Raw genomic sequence first — 24,470 nt, forward strand, 5'->3', positions numbered from 1 at the left:
CCTCAACGATTTATGTAGTATACACTTTGCCTCAATAACTTGGGTGTTGTCTTAGGTAGTCCAGCCTACCAAATAAGCCGACTTTTCAAACAATCTTCACGGTTCGATTTTTTTGAGTCAATCTTAGTAGTCACTTACTATTGAGGAAAAATTGCAGTATTTTCCAATCTGGGTGTTGCCAAACTGGTTAGGGGTGTAGGAAGAGTGGCGCCACTCTACCCGAAGACGGAATCCCCTACTCGTAGTTTAGACTAGATTAGAATATTCTATATAATATAGAAGGAAAGAGGGGGAAGAAGAGCAAATTTCATTCATACATTTGCACTTTGCAGTTTACAGTCCCACACTACCACTCCATGTTCTCATACAATGGCCTGGTCAGCTTTCTACCTTTGAAGCCAAAACAGCTTCTTTGGACCCATATTTTGCGAACACGTCACCAAGCACAGCCTTCTCCTTCACCTTCAACCTACAGCACAAGCAACAAACTTGATGTAATTTTGTCCTAAGGAAAGAACAGACTGAAAAATTTCAGTAAATATGCAGCTGAAGCTGATTACCTCTTGGCTGATCCGCCGACCGTCAACTTTGGAACCTTCACTGCTTTTTGTTTCACATTAAGCTTCTTCTTCTTCTTATTCTTAGGCGAGCTTTCGTCTTTCCCTTTCATAGTTGGCTTTTGTCTGGGAAGCTTCTCTTCTTTTGCTTTGACAAGTAGCTGCTTCGAGGAGGATGAATCTGCTGATAAAGACTCGGATTCCGTCCTTGATTTCATGCTATCTCTATCTCCACCATCTAGGTCTGAGCCACTGATAGATTCCAAATTCTCTATGGCATCTTCCAGTTCTGATTCATTGAGTTCAAAATCAGAGCCGTCGTATTCATCAACTATGGTCTCCTCCCATGTCTCCTGGGAAGAATCATCCAAGTCAGAATCAGCTTTCTCATCTTCCAATTCAGAAACAGTTAGTTCACGAGCAGTATGGTTATCCGATGAGTGTTCCATGACGTCTTCCAGTTCTGGACCAACAATCTCAACATCAGAGCCCTCATATTCATCAAGGGTAGTCTCCTCCAATGAGTCCATGGAAGAATCATCCGAGTCGAAATCAGCTTTATAATCTCCTTCCAATCCAGAAACAATTAGTGGGAGAGCACTACGGCTATTTGTTGATTGTGTCTGATCCAAATTCGGCTGTGGCGTATCTACCAGCTCACATTTTATCTGCTTTTGAATTTTACCAAATGTAACATTCTGTGAAGAAAACATCTCTACAAACCTGCCATGATAGAAAAACCAATCAACTCGTATAATAGAATACCGGCATTGTAATAAAACTTAGACCACAATGCAAACAATCAAGATTCAAAGGTAAATGCCGATATGCATATGCTTGATAGTACTCTCAACTCTCAATACTCATACTTAAAACGGAGCCCTGTCCTGCATTTTACAACCACACCTATCCACATAGACCGAAAACTTCCGCACCCTTCTAGTCAATCACTACCTTTCTTCATGTTTCATTTTTTAACAAAACGATATTCTAAACTACTATATCTACGGCGAAGGGATTCAAACTCGGGTGCAATTCAAAGTCGCATTCTCAAATTAGAATTCCATTCACATAAACCCTAAACCCTACACATACCTAGTTGCATCGATCTCGGACTTGAAATGAACAAAAGCAAAACCCTTGCAAATGGGGTCCTTAGTCTTCTTGTTTCCGGAAACCGCGGGGTTTATACTAATCAAACCCGGAACCAGCTTGAAAGCCGAGCTCAAATCCCTGTGAATGTTCTTCTTCTTCGGAAGATTGATCACCCGCACTCTAACTCCATCCGGAACCGCACCAACACCTGCAAATACAAATGCAGTAAAAATTGAATTAAAAGGTTTAAAATTTGAGTGCAAAATTGGACTCAATGGAGAAAAAGGCCAGACTTTTGCTGCTGTTCTTGCTTTGGTCTCCCTTCGAATTCGGCTTTTCGGAGAGCTTGGCGAGATTACTCTCGGCCTGTGCTTTCTTACTCTTCTCAATTTCTTCGAGCAGCTTCTCTTCAATCGAAATGTCGTACTCTTTGCCTTCTCCGAACCCCCGCGGCTTCCTCTCCAGCCACTTCTTCATCTTCCCAAACGGCACAAACGCGTCTTCGTCATCGTCTTCCTCCTCACCATCGAACACGTCATCAGAGCCGTCCAATTCCAACTCCTCCTCGTCATCAGAGTCGTCGTCCGTTACAACGCCGCCTCTCCGTTGCCTTTTCTGGGAGGAGACTCCCGACCCGCTACTTCTCCTGGCTTGGACGGCGAGAAACCCGAGATGGGCGCGGTGGGTTTGCCGAATGGGAGGGAGGAAGAAGCTGGTTTTGAAAATGGCTGGGGGGAGTGAGGAAGAAGAAGTAGATGGGAGGGGAAAGACGGCGAAGCCCAATTGGGATTTGTGTGGCGGGAACGAGATGGCGGCGGCGAGAAGGGATTTGGAAGTGCAAGAAGGTGGAAACCTGCCCGTGCTTATCATCTTTGCCGCTCAGTCGCCTTTTCCTGTTCCTCTTTCTCTCTCTGCTCACTGAGTGACCGAGCAAATGGATAAATTCATCAACCGCGTTGATATTAACCACAATATGTGTGAATTAATAAAATAAATTGGGAAACAATTCCAACATGGTTTCGTGGTGTAGTTGGTTATCACGTCAGTCTAACACACTGAAGGTCTCCGGTTCGAACCCGGGCGAAGCCATGAATTTTTATAAACTCAATTTTTTTTGGTTATCCTCTTTTGAGGTTTTGTTCAGTTGGGCTGGGTTTAGAGCAAATGAATTATTGACTGAGTTTGGTTGCTCTTTCATACCCAACCAATTGAAATTGAAGGCCCATTGACTGTTTAAGTATAATTTAGATTAATTTTGAATTTTGAATTTTGAATTTGAAGTGGTTCTTGCTCTATATGTTTATTAGATTCACATCTTTCTTTTTTTTGTCCAAGATTAGATTCACATATTTCATTGGTCAAAAATACAAAATATCCTCCTTCAAATAGTTACGTTTCTAATTTAGTGTAAATTATCACTTGTACAAAATAATCAGTCTACTAAACTGATGTATGGTGGTATTTATACCGAAATATGAGAAATCCTCAAAGTTTGTTGAATGAATAATATGAAGATGATAAAAGTTACTTTAAAGTACTACATCAGAATGTAGATTCACTAAGAATCCTAATTGAAAGCAAAATCAAAATTAAAATTCCAAAAACACCCTCAATTTTAAATTGCAGTTTTGACCTAGTAAATGATAGGATTTGGCCTTAAAAAATCATATTGAAGCTTGGAGTTCAAACCTACAAAGCTTGAACTTCGCTCTTTACATTTGTTAAGGTGCTCTTCAATCCACTGTGTCATCTGTTCTACATCACAAACGAAGCCTCAAAACCCAGTTCATGAAGTAGCCATTGTTGAATGGTGACAACGTACGTAGACCACCAAGTGTCTTTCTCAAGGCTTGTTAATTTCTAAGATGTTAAGTCTTCCTTATTTGGCAAGTTGGCAACGTTGAGTCGACTCATTATTTTAGTTGAACAAAACACAGAAGTCAGTATCAAGCATGGACTTGGCAATAGAAAAATAGAACAAGACGCTCCCCGGGGGCTGAGGGTCATGGTCATGGTTCCAGCTCCCATTTCCAAACATGTTTTCTTGTTGGCATTAGATATTAGGTAAGTGAGAGCTTTCCATCGCTCTCTAACCTAGAAGTATCAACTGATTGACGTTTTAGTTGAACATATGAATATGACTGATAATTCATATACTAAATAGCTATGAATCATAGCTGAGAGTACCATAATTCCCTATTTCTTTCCTATTCTCTTTTATTGTTTATCTAAGATATCGATTAAAACGATCAGAAATCAAATCTCCGTTGTTGGATTGATTAAAATCAAATATAAACGACATAATGGTTGAATATATGGATGACGTAACGATAAAATGTTGATGAAATAACAATCACATATCAACGATAGACTGAACACTAATCATTTCAAATGAAGCTGGTTTTGGCCTTCCTTATCCAATATCCACCAAGCAAGTTAACAACTAAGTATTATAGTAACACTACTAGCTATTTTTATTATTTAATTTTCTTACTATATATCAAACATGAGAAGAGTTGTAACCCACGACAAGCCGGTTTTGTCAGTTGCATGACAAAGATGCAACTTCTGAATCCATTATTTTGGCATATGGGGCTTTGTCCCCATCAACTCAAATATAAGTTCAAATAAATCAAGGCATCATAATTGATCTACTACCTAGTTCTAGCCACTTCACAAAGAAGATAAATTGTTAATCAAATGATGTCTGTTAAGTTTTTGAGTCATTCTATATGGTTTAACGCACGTGTGTTAAGTCATATGGATAAGACAGTGTGCGCTTTTTTTTTGTATTCGAGTTTGAGTTTTCACTTCAGAAGTTTAGAATAGAAAGAAAAAAAAAACCCATATGGTTCAATTAGTGGAACTAAACTTCAAATGTCCAATGGAACTTGTGTCAATCTCAATCTTCCCCATTGACCAAAAGTTCTAAAGGAAGTTTATTATGGGTCGTATAGAGTGTTTGAGAGTCTAAAACTAAAAGCATAGCTAAGAAAGGAACTGATACCAGAAAGCAAAATCACTAATACTCATTTGATTTTTATTTAACTTTATCTAATTAATTAATTTCAGCATCAATGAAGTTTATTCATCCAAAATCTAGCTTAGTCTGCACTCCTAACAACAAAAAAGAAAGAAGGGAAAAATAAAGGCCTTCCTCCAATTATCTGTCTGACTGGCAGATAATACAAGGCCGAAGTGAATAACAAGGAGAAAAAATCAAAAGCAAAAAAACAGTGCTGATCCCACTTTGTATTTAACTAACAATTTTAGAACATGTCATGGGGGCAGCAGATTTGGACACATACACAGAGCTAGCACGTACCTATGAGGCTGTAGCCTTGCCCAATTTGTAGATAGGAAGAGAGATTTTTTAGTGCAACTGACCACCGGATGGTAAATCGCATGCCGTTATACAATTGGAAGATTTTTTTTTCTTTTTAAGTCTCTCTTCAATTGTATGAAGACATATGGCGTAGAATTCTATGTTTTGGTCACATTAAAAAATCTCTCTATAAAGAAAATAAAGTGTACAAATATCATTAGATTTTTTTTTCTCACCCCATCTCACCCCAAACACGGAGAACCTTGCATGCAACTGATGATATTACTCTCTCGTTAAGTCACAACATATCTCATGTCTTGGCATTCATTCCGTGACGAGTGTCATAGGAAGCCGTAGTTTTACTTTCAGAGTGAAGTCTTCTGCTATTTTGGATCATACAATAAATTTGTGTAACTTTTAAGTTATGTATAGTATTAAAAGGAAGAAAACAAGGGTTCAATTATTTTGGGTAAGAGACAGATGAACTTGAGCTGAATTTCAGAAGGGTTGGACCCTGCTGCATTGGGCGAATACATGCATAGCAGTGAGTTCACAAAGTCTTAAAAACTTCAAATGGCCACCTAACATTCTACATACACACAATTATTATTATAGCTACTTGTAAGAATGTGAAGGTAAAATAGCCCCATATCGGTGAAAGAGCCCACATCGGTGAAAGAAAAAACCTTATGAGGGTTATAAGATATTAGACTATTCTCCATATTACCAATTGGTTTTATAGTAAAACATCAAATCTTAACTACTTACTCAATTTTTCATATATATATATATATATATATATATACCAAGAAAAATAATTTTATTACTGAATTTGGATGAGGTATTAAATTATTAAAAGTATGAGGAAATTAACTTGTAAGTGTTAAACGATGGTGACAGCTCATGAGGACGGTGGTAATGATTGTTGTACGTGACTATGGTGAGATATAGACTATAGTGGTGGTGGGGGGGGGAACCGGCCTTATAACTCGCAAAACGAGCAATGAACTGAAAGGGCCGGAATTAACGGCTGATGTTTGGATTTACAGTTCATTCAAACGTCGTTAAGTCCTTTGAATTTTCGTTATCAATAAAGCATGATAGAGATTCATCACAGTCTCTCATAATTGAAACACCTATACATGTATACAGCTCTGTAGCTCGTTTAATCAATCCCCTCCACACGACATGTACCATCAAAAGCTAACTTTAAGTGCCGTTGTCTCCCTTCCAAACCTTGATGTGGAAACAGTACAGTCGTATAGTACACACACACACAGATATATGTATGTGTGCGTGTGTGTGGTATGGAGCAAACTGCAGTGTGGTTGAGAAAAACACAGTGCAGTCCAACCACCTGATGCAAATAGCATTAACTAGGGTTTGCCTGCTGTAACAAGAACAATGTCATGATCAGTAGCTCACGTGAACGTGTTGAATCTTAAGTCAAGATCATCCCATGCAAATATGAACGACTTGTATGAGTGTGTGTGGACGAGATTAAAATGGACGTATACTTCATACTATACCGTGTTGAATCCAAACCCTGGCATGCATTCCTACTATACCGAACGCGCGCCAAGATTAAAATGGACGTATACTTCATAACCTGTACATCAAATGTCAGATGCTTTATTTCAACATTTCACACTCAAAGGTCTACACAGGCTGTAACCCGCAGGCTAACTTTAGTTTTCTTCTTGTTGGTTTGCAACTGGCAGGTAGGGCTTCTGGATATTGCATATTTTGACTGTCAGTACTGATCTCACCCATATCATGACTAGTAAATAACCACAGAACTGGAGGCGAATACGAACGGTCATTGTATAATACATAAGTTCTCTGTGCATTAGTTCATCTTATAAAAGAACAAATATATATCAATCTTGTAGTAGATTTATCGAAAATACAAATTAATAATATGTTGATACGTTTTGTTATTGTTGCGAATGATAACGACTCTTTATAAGCAAGGTATAAGAGTTCATTCTTTATTAAAGAAACGTACATTCTATATATAGTCCAGCTTATGCACTACTATACATAACAATACTATTTGACATTATCTTCTCAAAGCAGCAGCCTCTGTTGATCTAGTCATTTTATAAATTAAGCCATTAGAATTATGCATATTCACACGAATTTGAAATTGTGAATTTGTGAATGCGACGGGTTTGTCATCATCAACATGAAAAGATCATTTAATAATTTCGCCCTCAATAATCTATTCCAACCCTTGAAGTAAAACTCAAATTTTAAGTTCTAAACTTATTCCAACTGGCTCCAACCCTTGAGGCAAATATGATCAAATCCAACAGCAAAACAGAAGATCTAACCATCCAAATTTGAAAGTAATTAAAAAATTCTTTTAGTTGTTTCATATTCTTTTATAGTATTCCACGAGTTTCATGGTGTCAGTTTAGTAATTTTTCAATATTTATCGGAATATAAATATTTTTAAATTAAAATGTTCATAAAATGAAATTAGGATAGTTTACATAATTTTTTGTTCTAAAAAAAGTTACTTTAAGAAAAAAATTATCATAAATTTATTCCTTAATAATCTCGGGTTAAAAATTTAAACCAAATAATTGAAGAAGAAAAACTATTTCTAAGTTAAAAACTAAATTATTTGAGTTAAAAATTATAAATTTTAGCTTAAAGATCGGAGATAGTCTAATTGGAAAATCGTTCCCATTATATCATGGCTATCTACTTTAATTATTCGCGTTCTATAATTAAAATCATCATGTTGCAGAGAAAGAGAGAGTTTACCTTTTACTTTTTTCCTTCACTTTTTTTAACTATCAAAACAAAGAAATCCAGTCTTTTCATATGTTACACCTTGCATGCCAAACAAGTCCCAATTCAATGGTGTTTCTCTTCCCAAAATGAAACAAGTCCCAATTCAATCCCCCCATGTCAGATTTTTTTTTTTTTCCAACCGATATGTTTTTTGTTATTATAAATGATATTTGTAGGATCCATTTTAAAAAGAAATCAATTAAAATAAATTTTCAAGATCTATATAAATGATATTTGTAGGACCCCTTTTCTCATGTCAAATTTGACATATGAAAACTCATATGTCAATCCACATAGGATTCACATATCGGTTGGAGCTTGCTCCTACCTTCAAATTTGATTACATGACATTCCACTTAGAATTTGACCTCTCATTTGGAGATGGTCTAAAGGACGCTCTCAAAGTGAGGCTCTCCATATATTTTATGTCACCTTCTATTCTAACGTTAATTTTCGTGCCTATATTATAAAACATTGTGCAAAAAACATGAGGATAGAAAGTTCATGGAGAGTCCCTTTTTAGCTAGAGGACTCCCTTAGCATTTCTCAAGAAGAAGAAAAAATTGTATTTGTTGTCAAGAGAAATGATAAGGAGACTCTCTCAAAAGTCAGACTCTCTAAAAAAAAAAAGACTATCTATGAACTCTCTGTTATCTCATAGTTTAACATCAATTTTCATACTAACATTATAAAACATTGTGCCAAAAACATAAGATGATAGAGAGTTCATGAATGGTCTATTTTTTAAAGAATCCCCTTAGTATGGAAATCAACAAGTTGATTGTTTCAATGAATTGCCCCTTTTCTTTTTTACATGCATGATAATAATTTAAACTACTATAATTTATTGGATATGATGAGATTCAAATTTAAATACACGGGAGCCAACACTACCCTTAAACTAGTAACAAGAGGAATACACGGGAGCCAACACTATCCTTGATCTATTAACATTGTGTAAAAAACACGAGATGTCGAAGAGTTTATAAAGAATTCTATTTTGAAAAAGTCTCTTAACATTTCTCTCAAATAGTTTAAACCTTGAGATCCTTTAATTAATTTCTTGTATCCCAAGTCTAAATGGTGTGCAGCCTTCTTTATTTACTTTTTCTTGGTGCCACAATGCCATCAGATCCATTGGGCAGTCTGCTTCTTTTTCTTCTATCGAAATTATGCCCTTTAATTACGTTTTAGATTTTCGACAAAAAAAACAAAGAAAAACTACTTTTTAGATTAAGCATAAAATCAGCACCCAATATATTGATATATAATCAAGGATTTCATCCCAAATCAAAAGTTACGCCAATAGTAGATAAGATAGTTCATATAATTTGGTGCCGTGACTGTAAAATTGTTAATAATTACTGGGAAATGGACCAAATCCATCTAGTCCAAGATCCGGACCATTGAAATTTGATCAAACAGCTACCAACGGATGATTTTTTTAAATGTTATAATAATTGTAACCGTTAGATCAAATTCTAACGGCCCGGATTCTGAATTAGATGGATTTGATGGAAAGAGATCTTTGGAAAGGATCGCCTTTCCTAATTACTGCACCTTAGCACGAGGTCCATCAAAATAATTCTATGTCATGTCATTACTGCTTCATTGAAACTTCAAAGGGAGGGGTCCGAGGGGACAAAACAATTTAAATTAGATTATTTTTACCAAGAAATAAAGAGTATTTAAGATTTTATCAATAAATCCAACGGGCCACGAGGCATCATCACAATTCAATTGTGAATTATAGCATGGGTTTCCCGCGGGCGACGTGATGAAACTCCAGTTGCCATCGCACTCTTTACGTAATATTTTTCTCCAATAAAACAGAATAATATATTTTCCCGGGAAAATCATATCTCTTTTTCGAATTTTTACCTCCAACGAAAACGAAAAATAAAAAATAAAAATAAAAATAAAAATATCTCATACATATATATCCAGTGAAACTGGTGGAATCTCCAAATCAAAGTCTCACTTCAACTAATCTTCCTCACTCTCTCTCTCTCTCTCTCTCTCTCTCCCTCTCTCTCTCCCTCTCCCCATAGACAAGCATTCCGGCGACTTCTCCGAACAAATTTCGACAGTCGATAAGTGATGGGTAGTCATTGACTGAGGCGATCGGAGACGACCGCGATCATCATCATCATCATGTCGACAGTATGGAGCTCGGACTGCTTCTCCGAGCTACTGTGCGCAGAGGACTCCGGAATTCTGTCCGGAGAGTCGCCGGAATGCTCGTCCGAAGTGGAATCTCCGGCGTACAGCGAGGAAGAGTCCATAGCCGGATTCATCCAAGGCGAGCGCCACTTCGTCCCCGGTATCGATTACTTGTCTCGCTTACACTCTCAGTCGCTTGACGTTACCGCCAGAGCTGATTCTGTTGCATGGATTCTCAAGGTAAATCGTAAAGCGATATTTTTAATCGGAACGAGTTAATCAAATTCGATTCAAGTCAAATGGAGGGTGTGAATATTATTTCCCTTGAAATTAACGCATGCGCGTGAGAGCGTCTCTCTCATTGCTAGCATGTGCCGTGCGCGTGCTCTTCATCAGCCGCCGGATCTATGTACACTGCGCTTCAGTTTCGGATGTATACCGGCGGCGCACATTAGACTACTTCCCTTGCAACAATCCTTATTTAATCAATTAATCAAATATTACGTTTTGTATACAGGTCCAGAGTTACTATGGATTTCAACCACTGACGGCGTATCTTTCCGTTAACTACTTGGATCGGTTCTTATACTCCCGCCGGTTGCCGGTAAATTTCATCTTCGTTAACGAATAAATTGAATAATGTTGAAGACTATATCTTAATTATTGGTGAAAGACTTCATTACTTTATTGACTATTTTAAAAAATAATAACGTTAGTTAGTTAATTGTATTTTGTTAGAATAAAGAGGCCGGTATCGATCAAATCCGCATCAAAATGCTTAAAATAATTACCTTTTGTCATTCTCAATATAGTAATTACTTTCGACAAAAAAAAAACGTATAGTAATTACATTTGACCTTTCAAACGTACAACAAATTAGGAAGAAACTAAGAAGTCGACGGTTCAATCTGAACAGTAGGTGATTTGTCGTACGTCTTGTTCCATTATAAACCTTTTATATTAGGTTAATCTCAGTTTATAATTACTACAGTGTCAAAGATTCTAATTATTACATGCCTTTGTATATAACAATAAGTTTTCTCTGACACGTGCACTGCACGTGTTAATACTTATAGCATTGTTTATCAAGTGCAAACAAATTACACAGGAATCTTAATTAATTAAATCCACATGACGACGATAATACTTTTTATAATAGTACGCGTTTTGTTTGTTTATTGTTTGATCAGCAAGCAAATGGGTGGCCGATGCAACTTTTAAGTGTTGCTTGCTTGTCCTTAGCTGCTAAGATGGAGGAACCTCTGGTTCCTTCGCTGTTGGATCTTCAGGTACACACATTATACCTAATCAAACCCTAATTTTATTTTTTTCTTAATCTAAACCTATTTGATTGATTTGATTAATTGTGTATGACAATAATATTAGAAAACAGCTAGCATGTCATTTATATTTTAAGATGTACACGTATCACAGGTAGAAGGTGCCAAGTTTATATTCGAACCCAGAACAATCCGCAGGATGGAGCTTCTGGTGCTGAGCGTTTTGGATTGGAGGCTACGATCTATAACACCCTTCAGCTTCATCGCTTTCTTTGCATGCAAGCTCGATCCAACGGCAACTTTCATTGGCTTTCTCATTTCACGCGCCACGGATATCATCTTATCGAATATCCAGGGTACGTGTACGTAATACATATGCATGCAGATCTTGTATATCCTTACGTAATACATACGTATAGGTGTACGTACATGTATACATTGTGATAACTTTTTGATTAATTAGCTGTTATTCTTGACCTTTTGTTGTTGATTGATTAATAATTATGTCAACAGACTCTAGCTTTCTTGAATATTGGCCATCATGCATTGCTGCGGCAGCAATACTTTCAGCAGCCGATGAAATGCCTAATCTGTCGCTTGAAAACCCTGAACATGCCGAGTCATGGTGTGATGGACTAAGCAAAGTAAGTACACATTCTTATTGTTTTAGGACACGATATTCTAAATTATTATAATCTACATATTTATTTTCATTATGAAAATTCCGAAATATTTCCATTTTCTAATCATTTGCAGGAGAAAATAATCGGATGCTATAGATTAATGCAAGATCTAGTGGTTCAAAATTGTCGGAATAAAAAGTCATTACCCAATGTGTTACCACTGCAACTCCGAGTTACTGTTCGGGGCAGAATGAGGTCGAGTTCCGACTCATTGTCCCCGTCGTTCTCATTATCATCCCCGTCATCGTCATCATCATCACCAATATCTTATAAAAGGAGGAAAACAAATAACTGCTTGTGGGTAGACGATGATAAAGGAAACTCCGAGTAGGGGAGATGGGAAAATTATAAATAAAAAAATGGTGGTCCAAAAGTTGTCTAGAAACCTCATCAATCATTTTTAGGAGGGTTTTTGGGATTAGAAATTGACTGATATTGGGGTTTTCTGTAGATTATAGTATGTATAATGTCTATATGTTTGAGAGTTTGGTGAGATTTTATTATTTTATTTGTTGTTTTTGTTGGTGGGCATTGCCATTATTCGTTATATAATGGCATTGCAGATTCCCAAGGGAGGGGGATTTGTTTTTTAGTACAGAGATATGTTTTATAAAATAGTGGAGTCATGGAAGCGTGAATGAAGTAGGGGATTGAATTCAAAGGGCTCATTGAAGCTGGTGGGACATGAAAGCGAGGAAAGAAAATAAAGGGTTGGCAAAATTAGGAATCGAGCTTTGAAGTTTGAGCAGTACTAAATTGAATGAGATCAGCGTGAAGTCGGATGAAACAGAAATACAAAAAATTTCTATTTTTGAAAGTGCTATCATCGGTTTGGGAGTGATCATATGATGTGATTCGAGTGTCATTACTCAAGTTTTTCTCCTCATCTAGCAGCATAATTATTGCTTCGACTACTCTACTATGTGCGTTTTTTGACGGGAAAGCCGAATGAACGGGTGCAGGTGTAGACTGAATACGATCGGTGGCTCCACCCATATTAGACTTTTGAGTGGGGTGTGTGTGCTCTCTCGCACTGCTTTGGTGGCAGAGTGCGTGGCGCACACCTGTGCATGTGTGCATTTTTGGCGGCAAATAGCCTCTTTTATAGGCCTTGAGGTGGGCCTATAACCATACTGATGAACTCTGGTGTTTACAAGGGTGGTGCATGGTCACTCGTGCCTACTCCTTTTTTTGTCTTAATTTATTTGATTTTTTGTAAGTAGAGAAAAAAAAACTCACGAGGAGGAGAAACCTCCTTAATATTGTCCTAAAAAATACAAGTTAAGGTCTTTGGGGCCTTTTCATGCGTGTTGTATTTGGTTCATCATCAATAAAATATCATCAAGATTTCTTTCACCTCTCTCTGTATAGCTATCTCTCTGTTAATGGCACATGATTGACAATACACAATTTGTAGTTTGGTGCTTTGTGTTATTTACTGTATGGAAGTTTGTAAGTGATTTTAGCTCCTCTGCAAAGTGAAGGCCACGTTTGGTCCCTCTATCAATAAAGATCGATCAACAGTTCATTCATCGACCGTGACTGTTCATATTGTGAGAATGTGACCTCTTATCCTCACACATATAAATGCCTCTCGTGGCTAAGGATTAGAAAATCTGATGTGTCATTGTAAGCAAGTCACATGATGAATGTTGTTCACATAAGCGGACGAGAAGTTCTACTGTGTCACTGCGAGTTTGCGAGTAAGTTATGTGATAGATGTTCTACACATAACCGTAGATATCCCCAGCTGTATACCCGAGCGGATATATCTCTAGTACCATGGTAGGAAGCAAGTTATCTCGCGACCAACCCGTGGGTGTTCTAACACCTCTCCCAATATCAGACAACCCAGCCTGATAAATAGTGATATTTCACCTTCGCTATTGTATTTTATTGATCATCAGCTAAATGAGTAGGGTTTCAGTTTCGTTAATACGCAAAAGCTGAGTGTGAAATATGGTGGGGAAAAGCCAAGGCCTTAAAAGGTACTTTTAATTAAGTACTTACAGCTTCTCACTACAGATAGAAAAAGGCCAGTTAAGAGACCATGTCATTTAGTCACAGATCCCCGACATGGGGTATATTATTTTTGCATGTAGTAACATCACATCTTATGAACTTTTATGCACATATGCCTTGTAAAAGGTAACCATGCATTTCGAGCAACTGCATGCATAGGCCATGCAATCTTATCAACTTCTCAATTAATTTTCCAGGTGGAAATATGCAAACCGATCGAGTATCCATCATCTCTCAAATCTTCTTACATCACTTTTATTTCTTTTAGTTTTACTCACACGGACACACATCTAAATTATGTCAATGGCTGTTTATTAAATGGACCACCGTGAAGTAAAACAACCAACGTAATGACAATTGCTGGAAAGAAAGTGCACTTTTCTCTAATTCCTCTTGGATGGTTGCCCTTTTAGGGTGTAAATAATGCCATCATCCATCAAGGAAAGCACCCATGCATGCTACCATGTTATTAATTAAATTAGGGTTTCTAGAGTGTACTTTTTTATTTTCTTGGAGAAAGTCGGGTGTTTGAATTTAGGGACCAAGTGTTGAATTTGAACAACCTCAGAGTTAATAAAAACATGGGTTTAGATAATTTATTCTCATTGATGAAGACTTAGCTACTTAATTACTTGCTGCTTTACAAAAGGATTTAATTAACTATGTTTCAACAATGTGGATCGGAATCCACTTGGTAGTTTAATTAAACGAATTGAATTAATCTAATTTAATTATGACTGGAACTTGCTAATTAAACAATTCATGCAACATGGAATTGCCTCATTAGTCCAGCTAGCTTTGGTTTTTTAAGTGGGAGCCATGAAGAGTAATTTGGACCAGACGGATCTGTCACCAAATGCCAATTGGGATCCACCATATTTTCCTTATTTTCTATCCTCCCCCACTAAAAAGGTCACCCATTAGACAACATGCAGGTCCTCAGGTTCGGTGATCAACAACTGATAAACCTAATCTATTCACAATTAGCCCACCTCGTAGCCCTATGGGTGATATGTGACAAAAAAGCTTAGCTTTAATTAAAACATAAGTGTGACGGGAAATAGGACAAACCGTGGAGCGCAATGACATTGCTATCAAACAAACCGTGAATCTTTATCGAAGATCATATATATTTTTTACTTTTCCACAGCAGCCATAGATCGATGGTGCTGTTTAATTACACCAAAGTAGATACAAATGTCATGCTCGTATAATATGCTTTTATAGTTCCTAAGGTTGGTTTAAGGTTGCTCAAATTTTTTTCAGAAGCAGCTTCTTAAAAAAGTTGGAACTAAAATTGTGTTTAGTAAAAGAAAAAAAAAACTGTTAGTTTTTTTAAAAACCATGGGTCTAAAACAGCATAATAAAATAGAAGCAATTCTAACCATTATTCTAATTAAAAAAAAAGGTCTTTTCAAGAAGACACGTTACTTTAACTTTTAATAAAACTTTTATATTAACAATATTATCCATTTTTTTCTTTTTGCTAAAAGCAATTTTAGCATTAGAATTTGGGAACTTTAACGAAAAGCATCCGGTACTGTTCACTTTAACGAAAAACCACATTTTTACACTAAAAAGTCAATCCTGGTACTATTCACTTTACCCTTTATTTTGTCCTTATCATTAAAACTCAAAGTTTTCGAGTCTTTTTCATTAGTTTTCCTTTAGAATTTATCAAACACCTATTTATTTTTTCCGCAGATATTTATTTCCATAGCATAACAAAAATAATTTTTTTTAAAAGTACATCAATTCGAAATTAGCCCTAAATCACATGAGCAGTAGGGTTTTTCAGGGTCCCTTGAGTATAAATTGATGGCGGTACATCGAACCCGCAAATTGGGGAACGATGGTGACATGGCCCCTTCTCATTGGATATAAAAAGGTAGAACGTTTTGTTTTGTTTTGAATAGGAATAGGGTGGTGGTGGTGCCTATGTGAATTTGGATATTGTAGGCAATTTCTTCTCCTCATTATTTATCCCTCCGAATTCCAATCATGATCAAGGCCAAGCAGTAAAGTGTGGGGAGTTTGGGTTGTTGATGATTAGCATGTTGCCATCATTCACTTATTATATAACAAGAAGCATATGTTGAAATATTGGATGTGGTAATTGACAATCATGCATCGACTGTTGAATTGTTGAGAAACTTGAGATTGTATGTAGACCATATATCAATAAGAGGATCGTATGTGTATAACTCAAATAGTTACAATAACCAATGTCCAGTGATTTTACCTTTTCCAAGTACATATCAAGATTAAAGGTTTAACATTAGCTGAGCTCGATCACTCATTTTAGAATGAAAATAAGCGTTCTATCAATTAGGCTGTAAGTGATTATATCAATAAATGGCTATTTAATTTGTTTATCTTAGATTGTATATGAGGGAAAAGGATCCTCACAGGATCTTCTTTGTGGGGATCTAGGAGATCAAGCAATCACGACCATGCATCGTATATCGTGTGGTTAAAAATCATTTTAAATTCCAATTTTAAAATTGAATATAAATAGTATCTAACGAAAACTGACTGCACGATATACGATGAACGATCGTGATTGCTTGATCCCCCGGATGCCCACAAAGAAGATCTGGAGAGGATCCTTTTCTGTATATGAGAGAATGGAATTGCATGGACCCAACCCTTTTATTTTTCAGTGATGAAAACTTGTCACGTACTTTTTTTTTGTTAGAAAAAAGTTTAGGGGGAGGAGAGGCTACCTCATTCCAGGGTCATGGCGTATCATAAGCTTCATTGAGGACTTACAGAGAAGGTCTTAAGCATTTTTTTGGTTTTTATACATCGCCCACTAAGATAGATTGCCGACAATAGGACTTGAACCTAAACCTTGGTCTAACAAAGAGAAAGATCCTTACGAACTCAACCAACCATCGTTCGTATCTACATACTTCTTTTTCTATAAACAAAATGGGGTTTTAAAGTGAGGAGTCCAAAGTATACACCCTAAAGCCAAAATTTCTCTCTCATAGTGCTAAAGTAAGAGGTTTGGGGGTGTAGGGAACAGAATTTTGCTCTTTACCTACTCCTTTTCTTGCGGAATTTTCAACTCTTCGAGGCCAATGGCAAAGATAGAGGACCCTAATATTCATCCTTTAAAGGTCATTTTTCGTTGTAAAAAACATGTTCGTGGGGTTTCTGCAAAAGACCATAGGTACCTTAGACCTGAAGGGTTCAAAAGCTAGAATGATGCTGAATATTTCAATATTAGGGTTTAAACTTTAAGCTGAATGCAAGACACCACCACTCTCAAGTCCTTGAAATACTCATTGTCCCCATCCCCATGTAAAAATAAAATAAAATCAATCTAAAAGAAAAGATGTTCAAAACAAAAAAACTGCGAAATTGGTTAAAATTGCTAAAATGATTAGTTTTTTAATATGTTGTCAATATTTTGATCGTTATATTGTCAAATTTTTATCGTTTAGTAATTGATACGTTATCAATATTTAATTTTAATTAGTTATGCAATTAATTCGATTTTGATAATTTTAGTCAATTTTTTAAGAAAATTTGATCATATGCCCCTTCAACACCTGTGTAAAATTCATGTTTTGCCGAATGACACATAAATGTATATAAAGGGTAGTACAATCCATACACTCCTTTTTACATTTCAAACACTTCTCTCAATTTTCGCCCGTCAGATCAAATAAATTGAAGAATATCACAAAACATAAATTGACAAAATGTGTGGGAGAGGTAAAAGTGGAATCGTGTATATCATCCCCTTATATAAAAAGAGATAGTATGTGTAACTTGATTAAATCAAAACTGGAGAGTCTTTGGATGCCAGAAAAAGAAGTTGAAGGGGGTAGGAGATGGAAATGCACGAGGGCCGGTTGGCTATTCTCGAGGGAGCGTGTACGTTTCTGATATTTTCTTCTTTCTTTTGCTTTTTTGATAGCGCCTGGAGCTGGACCTCCATTCCCAAGAGTGGAGACAAAAGGGTTGTCTGTTTAATCATCAATATAACTTTCAACAGCCACCACAATCTCTCTTTGTTTAGATCATATCATGCATATATATCCATCTTAATTAATTAAATATGTTCACATAACATAAAACATGTTTCTTTTCTTGTCATAATTTCATCAAAAGCAAAGAAAGTGCAACAAAATGTCTTTTGCTATAGTATAAAGGAGCATGTGGGTTGAGTCGTTATTATAGTAAAACCCTAATCAACGATGCATGTTAATAGCTTGAAATCTAACGTGTTATACTGTATGAGAAAAGAAAGTTATTATATATGTGAGGCTAAACAAATCACTAGACAAGTAGATTGCAAAAATAATACTTAACCAAGTATGAATGATAGATAAATATGACTTGAGTTTACTAATATGTCGTATGACTTAACCCAAAAAGACATTTGTAGCCGAAAGTTCCTACTCAGACTGCATTAAAAAATGATCAGGACAAAGAAAGGATTCGAGAATTCCCTAATTATGTTTAGGTATAGAAGACCGGTGAAAGGTTGGCCTGGTTGTTGAAAATTTGGAGGGTTGAAGGCATAGACCCCTATATCTTGGGTGCAAACCCATATAATTAGTCTAAAAAATGAAATATACGCCTAATTAAAACGAGAATACAATTATTTCCTTTAATAATTTGGTATTACTATTACGAGAAATTGAATAATGGTATTGATTAGTTTCTTTGTCTCATGAACATGCTCTAGTTCTTTAAGTGGCATAGCACTTCTCCCCTCTGTCTTTGCATCTGGGATACGTTACAAAAAGAAAAAAGAGCAAGTGTGTATGCATCTAAACAATTATTTCTAGTGCATTCCAGTTCAACAACCCACAAAGGAAAGAGAATCAAAACAAAAAGAAAATCTTCAAAATGAAACCAAGACAGGAGACTTTGTATCTCAATCGAATAAGAACTCAATTATTCACTCGAAATTTTGTATTTGACTCTCTCTTATTGTATAATACCGATTCTCTAAATGAATGAGAAAAGATAAAGAAAAAGAGAGAACATAATGGAGAGTTTGGGATTTGATGTGAACTTATCCATAGACTAACAATCGCTTTAATTGGGGTGGATGATTTTGTTTAGCACAAAGACTCCCCCAAAATGTTTGATTTATTAATGCAAAGTTGCAAAGAAAGTTCACATTGCTTGAGGATTAACGTGTTAAATTAGTTGACCAAAAAAAAAAGAACATGTTTAATTAGTAGACACTTCTCACCAAACTTTAGAAATTATTCCAAAGCTCTTCTCTCTATTTGTTTTGTGGGTAATGCTAGGGAAACTAGATTTGCAAACTAAATGATGTATCACCAATAAGAATGCGCATGTTTATCAATGCTTAAGTAATAAATAAATCATCAACTTACATGTCCTTTACTTTTCAAAATTTTGTCAACAAATTTAGTCTCCCTAACATTCTCTTGTTTTGTAGTTGCCTTTTCCACCTTGTTCTTCAAAAAGTGGTTGTTGTGGAGAAACTAGCAGTTTGTCCCCATTTTAAGGAAAACCAAAATTTGACTGGCTCCTCCCAATGTGTTAGAAAACTAGTAATTTATAATCTCACACGGCTCCTAAGTAATAAGCAAAGTACAATAACATGTAGTATCCAAAACTTTATCATAACGTTGAAAAAAAAAACTTTCATTTTGTTCTAACCTTTAGGGGTTTCCATTTGCATCTAAAAAATTTATCATTTTACAACTTATTTTACACACACAATAACACATTCTCGCCTAAAAGTTTTCCTTTTGTGTTACGATCATATAGAACAACTTGTGTTCGCACGGACACTACGTTATATGCAGAGTAACTCTTAATAAAGCATGCAATATCTTATACGTCAATCACAAGTCATGTCAAAACTAACTTGATCAGATAGTCTTATATAAAATTTTCAGTAGTTCAGAAAGCCATAGAGGCCCATAAGATCTGAAACCCAAACGTTAGCCAGCGATCCTAAAATACTGGCCCATTACAATTCTACCACAAATCCAATCGGCCCAATTCAAATAATATTGACGTCGTTAGAATCATATACGGCATTCTGTATGTCATCGTGTACTCCTTACCAATGGCGATGCACGCACCCAGGGTGGCTGTTTGCCCTCTCTCGTTTGGAGCCCAGCACTCGCTCCTCCCTCCAAAACCCCATAATCGGCCGTTATTCATATTCTTCGTCCGCCATTAAAACCCATATTCCGAAACGCCCACCGAATAGCCGCCAAGAGCCACGGCGGCGACGCCTTACAAGTATACTTTATCCTGACCCAATTACCCAATTCGCAGAATCTGCAAGTATGTTTGAAAATTCATGCTTTTTTTTTTTTTCTTTCTGGAATATGAAATGCATGTTTGATTGTGTAATTAGCTTGAATTGTATGTTGGAGGAGACCCAGAATTTCAGGGCTGAGCATTCCAGGAGGCTGTTGAAGGAGAAAGAGACTTTTGGGCCTGACCTCCACGGTGTGATAGGCGTCTGTGCAGAGGTATGTTAATCTTCCTGCAACCAAATTTAGATTCATATTTCCAATGGGTGAGGAACAATTAGTTGATAAAAATGATAACTTTAGGAGTGTAAGAGCAACTCCAGCGTACTGACTATTGAATCTGTCGGTGAACAGTAACTATCTTTTACGTTTCTACCTTAAACTGAATAGTTATAAGCAATAAAATATTAGTATTTTTTATTTTATAAAATAATAAAAAATAATTTTATTTCAAATTTCGGATATAATTTTTAATCGGTCTCGTTGTACCACGTTTCATTAAATAAGAAATTACAATTCAAAGTATTTGAGAAAATATAAAATTGTGGTGTAAGATAATGATAAGATATTTATAGAGAAATTAAATCTTTTTTTTTTAATTTTTTTCGGATTTTTTATTAATTGTTAACGTTTGTTTTAAATTTTTTTTTACATTTTATAATATGGCTGACATCATTCTGACGTCAACCTTGCATCATGTGGCCTCAGGCTCTCGGGCCATCCGTTTGAGTTGGGCCTCTTACTCGGGCCTCCCTTGAGCCCCATTGCTCGCATGGGCTGGAACAGATCGCTAGGCCTATTGGGTCATTTTTGTCGCCCGTCCATCAGGCTACAGCTCACGCTGGAGTTGCTCTAATGGGAGGGAAGTTAATTGAAAAGATTAAAGGAATAGTACAAAGAGGATACTCTGCGACTTCCATTACCCCTAGGGAGTAGGAACTATTACACAAGGAAAATTATCGAATCAAATACAAAATTGACTATGGTTGTCTCCTAACGTAGCAAAACCATATGCTGCCTTGTTAGCTTCTTGGAAAAATATGATTTAGCCCATGGTTATGAATTTGAGGGAAACTAATAAAATGCCATTGTTTTCCCTCACGCTTGTAACTCAAGTGGATAAAAGTATTCACCCTGCAAATGCCTGAGTTCGAAATTTTGGACCCAATTTTGCTTGTAAAAAATGATTGATGAACGCTGAACATGTAACTCTGTGTATGAGCAGTAACTGGATCATCTAGTACTAGAAATAGGACTTGGTTGTGAACTTGTGGTGCACCCAAAACTCTCTAGGGGCAAAATTAATGGGCTATTTATTGTTCTCGACTTTCTGGTGCTGACTTAAGAGTTGATTACCGATGTGACATGTGTTCTTAGCATTCATGGCATCTTTAATCTGTGATCTGGGTGTTGGATTTGATTTCTGACTCACTTATAGGCGTAGTCACCTAATCTTTCCATGGCTGGAAAAATTCAGCAGATCCTTTGGTTTTCTAGTTGGATAATTACTGCACTTTACTGTTGTGATTCGTTGAAGTTCGGAAAAACTGTAATCTGAAACCGACCCTTGATTCGAAGCGGAGTGCATTTTTGGTCACCACATCACCAATGCATTGATAGTCGTTAGTGTGATTTAATGGCAATTAATGTTGGTGGTGATGCTCGCCACCACTTAAAGCGGCGAGCAAGATATTTCATTCGAAGAGTGTATGGCAACAATGTATGACACGATATAAGATGAATTGGTTACCAGGCGAGCCCTAGTTTCCAACTCTGATTTCTTATGGAATGATGATTCTATTGGCACCGAAAAAGTTGATCTGGAAACTCTCTCCACCTTTTAATCTCAAATGCAAGCCATGACCGGCTGGAGGGGGAAAGGGATATGAGGGATTTCCTTTTCAAATTTAAGTTCTTACCCCAGTTGTATGATAAAGATTGATACCTGGGGCCTTTGAGTTGCAACTTTTTCGGTGCAAGCCAACCCTCTATGTGAATCAGCAAAACATTTGTTCCTTTCTTTTATAATATCTTTGGTGTGTGAGTGAGCCTGTGAGGCCACGAGTTTTGCTTGACCCGTAAAACAGTACAATAATTGAGCCTTTGGACAAATATCTGACTCGACTCCCCTGTATTATTTTCCAGACAGCTTCCATTCTTTCTGGCAGATGTTTTGACTCATTACTACCTACAATATCAATATGTGGTGCATGAAGCTTAAGTCTAAACTGCTGGGAGATGGATTCGAACTCAGATGTATAGGGTAGAGCACATCCGCTATAGCCAGTGTGGCTACGCCCACGTCTACAAAGTTAGATTGCATTACTATTTGAATGACTCAGAATTAACCAATTTAATTTGTGGTTTCAACCCAGGTAATCGGTGACTTCTTGCAAAAGGAGTATGGAGGACCTGGGACATTGTTGGCAGAGCTTGCACTTGGTTGGTCTGAAAGAGAAGGAACTACCAGGAGCACCTTTGGCTGCAAGAACATCTCCGCTTTGGGCTCAAATCAACCATGATCGAGACCGGGAAATCAGGAACTCGAAATCGCAAAAATGATGTTTCGTTTGTAATCAACAATAGTGTAAATTTAATTTAGTTTTGCATTTCTCCAGACCATTTTGTATATCAAACACCCAAAAAATTGGGGAAAAGACCCATTGTCTACCAGCAAGCTCACACTTCTAATACAATGTCAGATTCAGTGCTTGTTTTTTGTGTGTTGCTATACAGATGGATTATTGCTTTCAACATGGGATGAATTTTGTGGGTGATGCGATTGACATAGGATTAGAAAACTTGGTACCCGATTCCATGAATTTCGGGTTATCGATCCATTTTGCACTCACTCTATTGTCTACTTTCATTGTGTTCACTTTCGATGTTTGGAAACCGCTGATCAGTTGCGCCCTCACAGATGCTCTGCAACGAGGGGCGCCAAGACTTCGACCTCAGCGCAGCAGCAGCCGCAGCAGCAGCATTCGCTGATGATGTCCCTGGTCGGTGCCTTTCGCGTTTTGAAGCCTGAAATTATCCACATGGCTAAAGCATTAGTATTTGATATTTCCAACCGATAACAAGTTTTTCAAAACGAAAAGATTACAAGGGTTGTTCAAATCTACATACATGGTTGATATTTTCCTTCTCATCAGATTTCGCTGCTTCCTCTTTGCAGCCCGAACAACCTGAATTCTCCTTCCCTTGCTCCGTTTGCAACTTCTCGAGCACTTCGAGCTGCTGTTTCTTCGTTTTCGCATATTTTTTTGCCTTCAAAACCTTCATAACCTCTACAAAATCCACCAAAAAAAGCCCAAACATCAAACACAGAACCTTTCAAACCAAACGACAACCCCAAACTCCAAAACACAAACACAAAAATCTCATACCTTGAGTGGTGACCAGCCGGTAGGCATGGCCAAGAGCGAGAGTTTCGTTCGGCCGGAGAAGCTTAATGCGAGTGAAACGCACCGCTTTGCCGTGCTCCTCCTCGTGATTCTCTGCTACTTGTTTGTGATTTTGTTCGGAAACCGGCAATGGAATGATGAGGGAAACGTAGTGACCGGGGTTCAACCTCATCACCTCACTCGCACTTATAGGCCAATACATCCTCTCTATCTTCCCACTCGGATGCTGTATCACCAGAGCTGCTGCATCAATGGCTTGACAGTTCCCCATCTCTCTCTAAAACCTCTCTCTCTCTAGATTCCAACGAAAGAAGAAGACGACGACGACAATGAAGATAGAGAGATAAGGAGGAAGAGGAAGAAGAAGAAGGAAGTCACTTTCTATACAGCTCTCCTCCCATATGCTCACACCCCACAAACCCCAAAGATATTAGCAAAAATAAGTTAAGCCTAAAAAGGGTTTAAAATTTTTTCTTAGTAGGCCGTCCGCCCATCTCTCTCTCAGTTCCCCAACTAACTCATGCTACGTGATTTATATTAAACCTAATTAACATTAATTAAGCAACGAGTAAGAGAGCACCGGCTTGGTGATTACGAAGCGGGTCTAGTGCCACGTGGAGAGATACTAGATGGTAGTGGTTTGGAAGGACATGCTCGGCGGTATCGACGGAGTCAAGGTTTAGGGACTTGGGAAAAACCGAAGCTACTCATTTGTGTAAGAAAAAAAATTATATGACCAAAGCGGCAGACGCAGTGCGTGCGTGTGCTAAGATTCTTTTGCTTTTAAGTATGGACAATCGACAACGACATCCCATCACACACTATTTTGGCGAGGTTCCAACTTTGTGTTTGGTTGACGAGGTT

At 37.1% G+C, this 24,470-nt stretch overlaps 3 protein-coding genes, 1 long non-coding RNA gene and 1 other non-coding gene across 5 annotated transcripts; 3 read left to right on the forward strand and 2 right to left on the reverse strand.

The window, feature by feature from the left end:
• Window positions 1–290: 290 nt before the first annotated feature.
• LOC103402977 (uncharacterized) lies at window positions 291–2,605 on the reverse strand. Its single transcript, XM_008341770.3, has 4 exons — window positions 1,946–2,605; window positions 1,653–1,860; window positions 561–1,280; window positions 291–469 (listed from the first exon to the last, which is right to left on the reverse strand). Exons 1-4 carry the CDS (start codon window positions 2,520–2,522, stop codon window positions 379–381), a joined length of 1,596 nt encoding a protein of 531 aa, XP_008339992.3. The 5' UTR covers window positions 2,523–2,605; the 3' UTR covers window positions 291–378.
• A 62-nt stretch (window positions 2,606–2,667) lies between these two features.
• Window positions 2,668–2,741, forward strand: TRNAV-AAC (transfer RNA valine (anticodon AAC)). The gene has a single exon. It is a non-coding gene; the product is annotated as a tRNA-Val (tRNA).
• A 7,007-nt stretch (window positions 2,742–9,748) lies between these two features.
• Window positions 9,749–13,264, forward strand: LOC103402978 (cyclin-D1-1). The gene is made up of 6 exons (XM_008341771.4): window positions 9,749–10,185; window positions 10,463–10,549; window positions 11,136–11,234; window positions 11,380–11,581; window positions 11,739–11,869; window positions 11,982–13,264. Exons 1-6 carry the CDS (start codon window positions 9,937–9,939, stop codon window positions 12,237–12,239), a joined length of 1,026 nt encoding a protein of 341 aa, XP_008339993.3. The 5' UTR covers window positions 9,749–9,936; the 3' UTR covers window positions 12,240–13,264.
• Window positions 13,265–20,005: 6,741 nt separating this feature from the next.
• On the forward strand, window positions 20,006–22,911 carry LOC103402981 (uncharacterized). The gene is made up of 4 exons (XR_011577089.1): window positions 20,006–20,227; window positions 20,320–20,418; window positions 22,345–22,462; window positions 22,575–22,911. It is a non-coding gene; the product is annotated as an uncharacterized lncRNA (long non-coding RNA).
• LOC103402980 (uncharacterized) lies at window positions 22,788–24,358 on the reverse strand. Its single transcript, XM_008341772.4, has 3 exons — window positions 23,589–24,358; window positions 23,329–23,489; window positions 22,788–23,226 (listed from the first exon to the last, which is right to left on the reverse strand). The coding sequence occupies exons 1-3, from the start codon at window positions 23,875–23,877 to the stop codon at window positions 23,053–23,055; spliced, it is 624 nt and encodes a 207-aa protein (XP_008339994.1). The 5' UTR covers window positions 23,878–24,358; the 3' UTR covers window positions 22,788–23,052.
• Window positions 24,359–24,470: the final 112 nt, after the last annotated feature.

This window comes from Malus domestica, chromosome 16, assembly GCF_042453785.1.
Source record: "Malus domestica chromosome 16, GDT2T_hap1".
NCBI classification, from domain to species: Eukaryota; Viridiplantae; Streptophyta; class Magnoliopsida; order Rosales; family Rosaceae; genus Malus; species Malus domestica.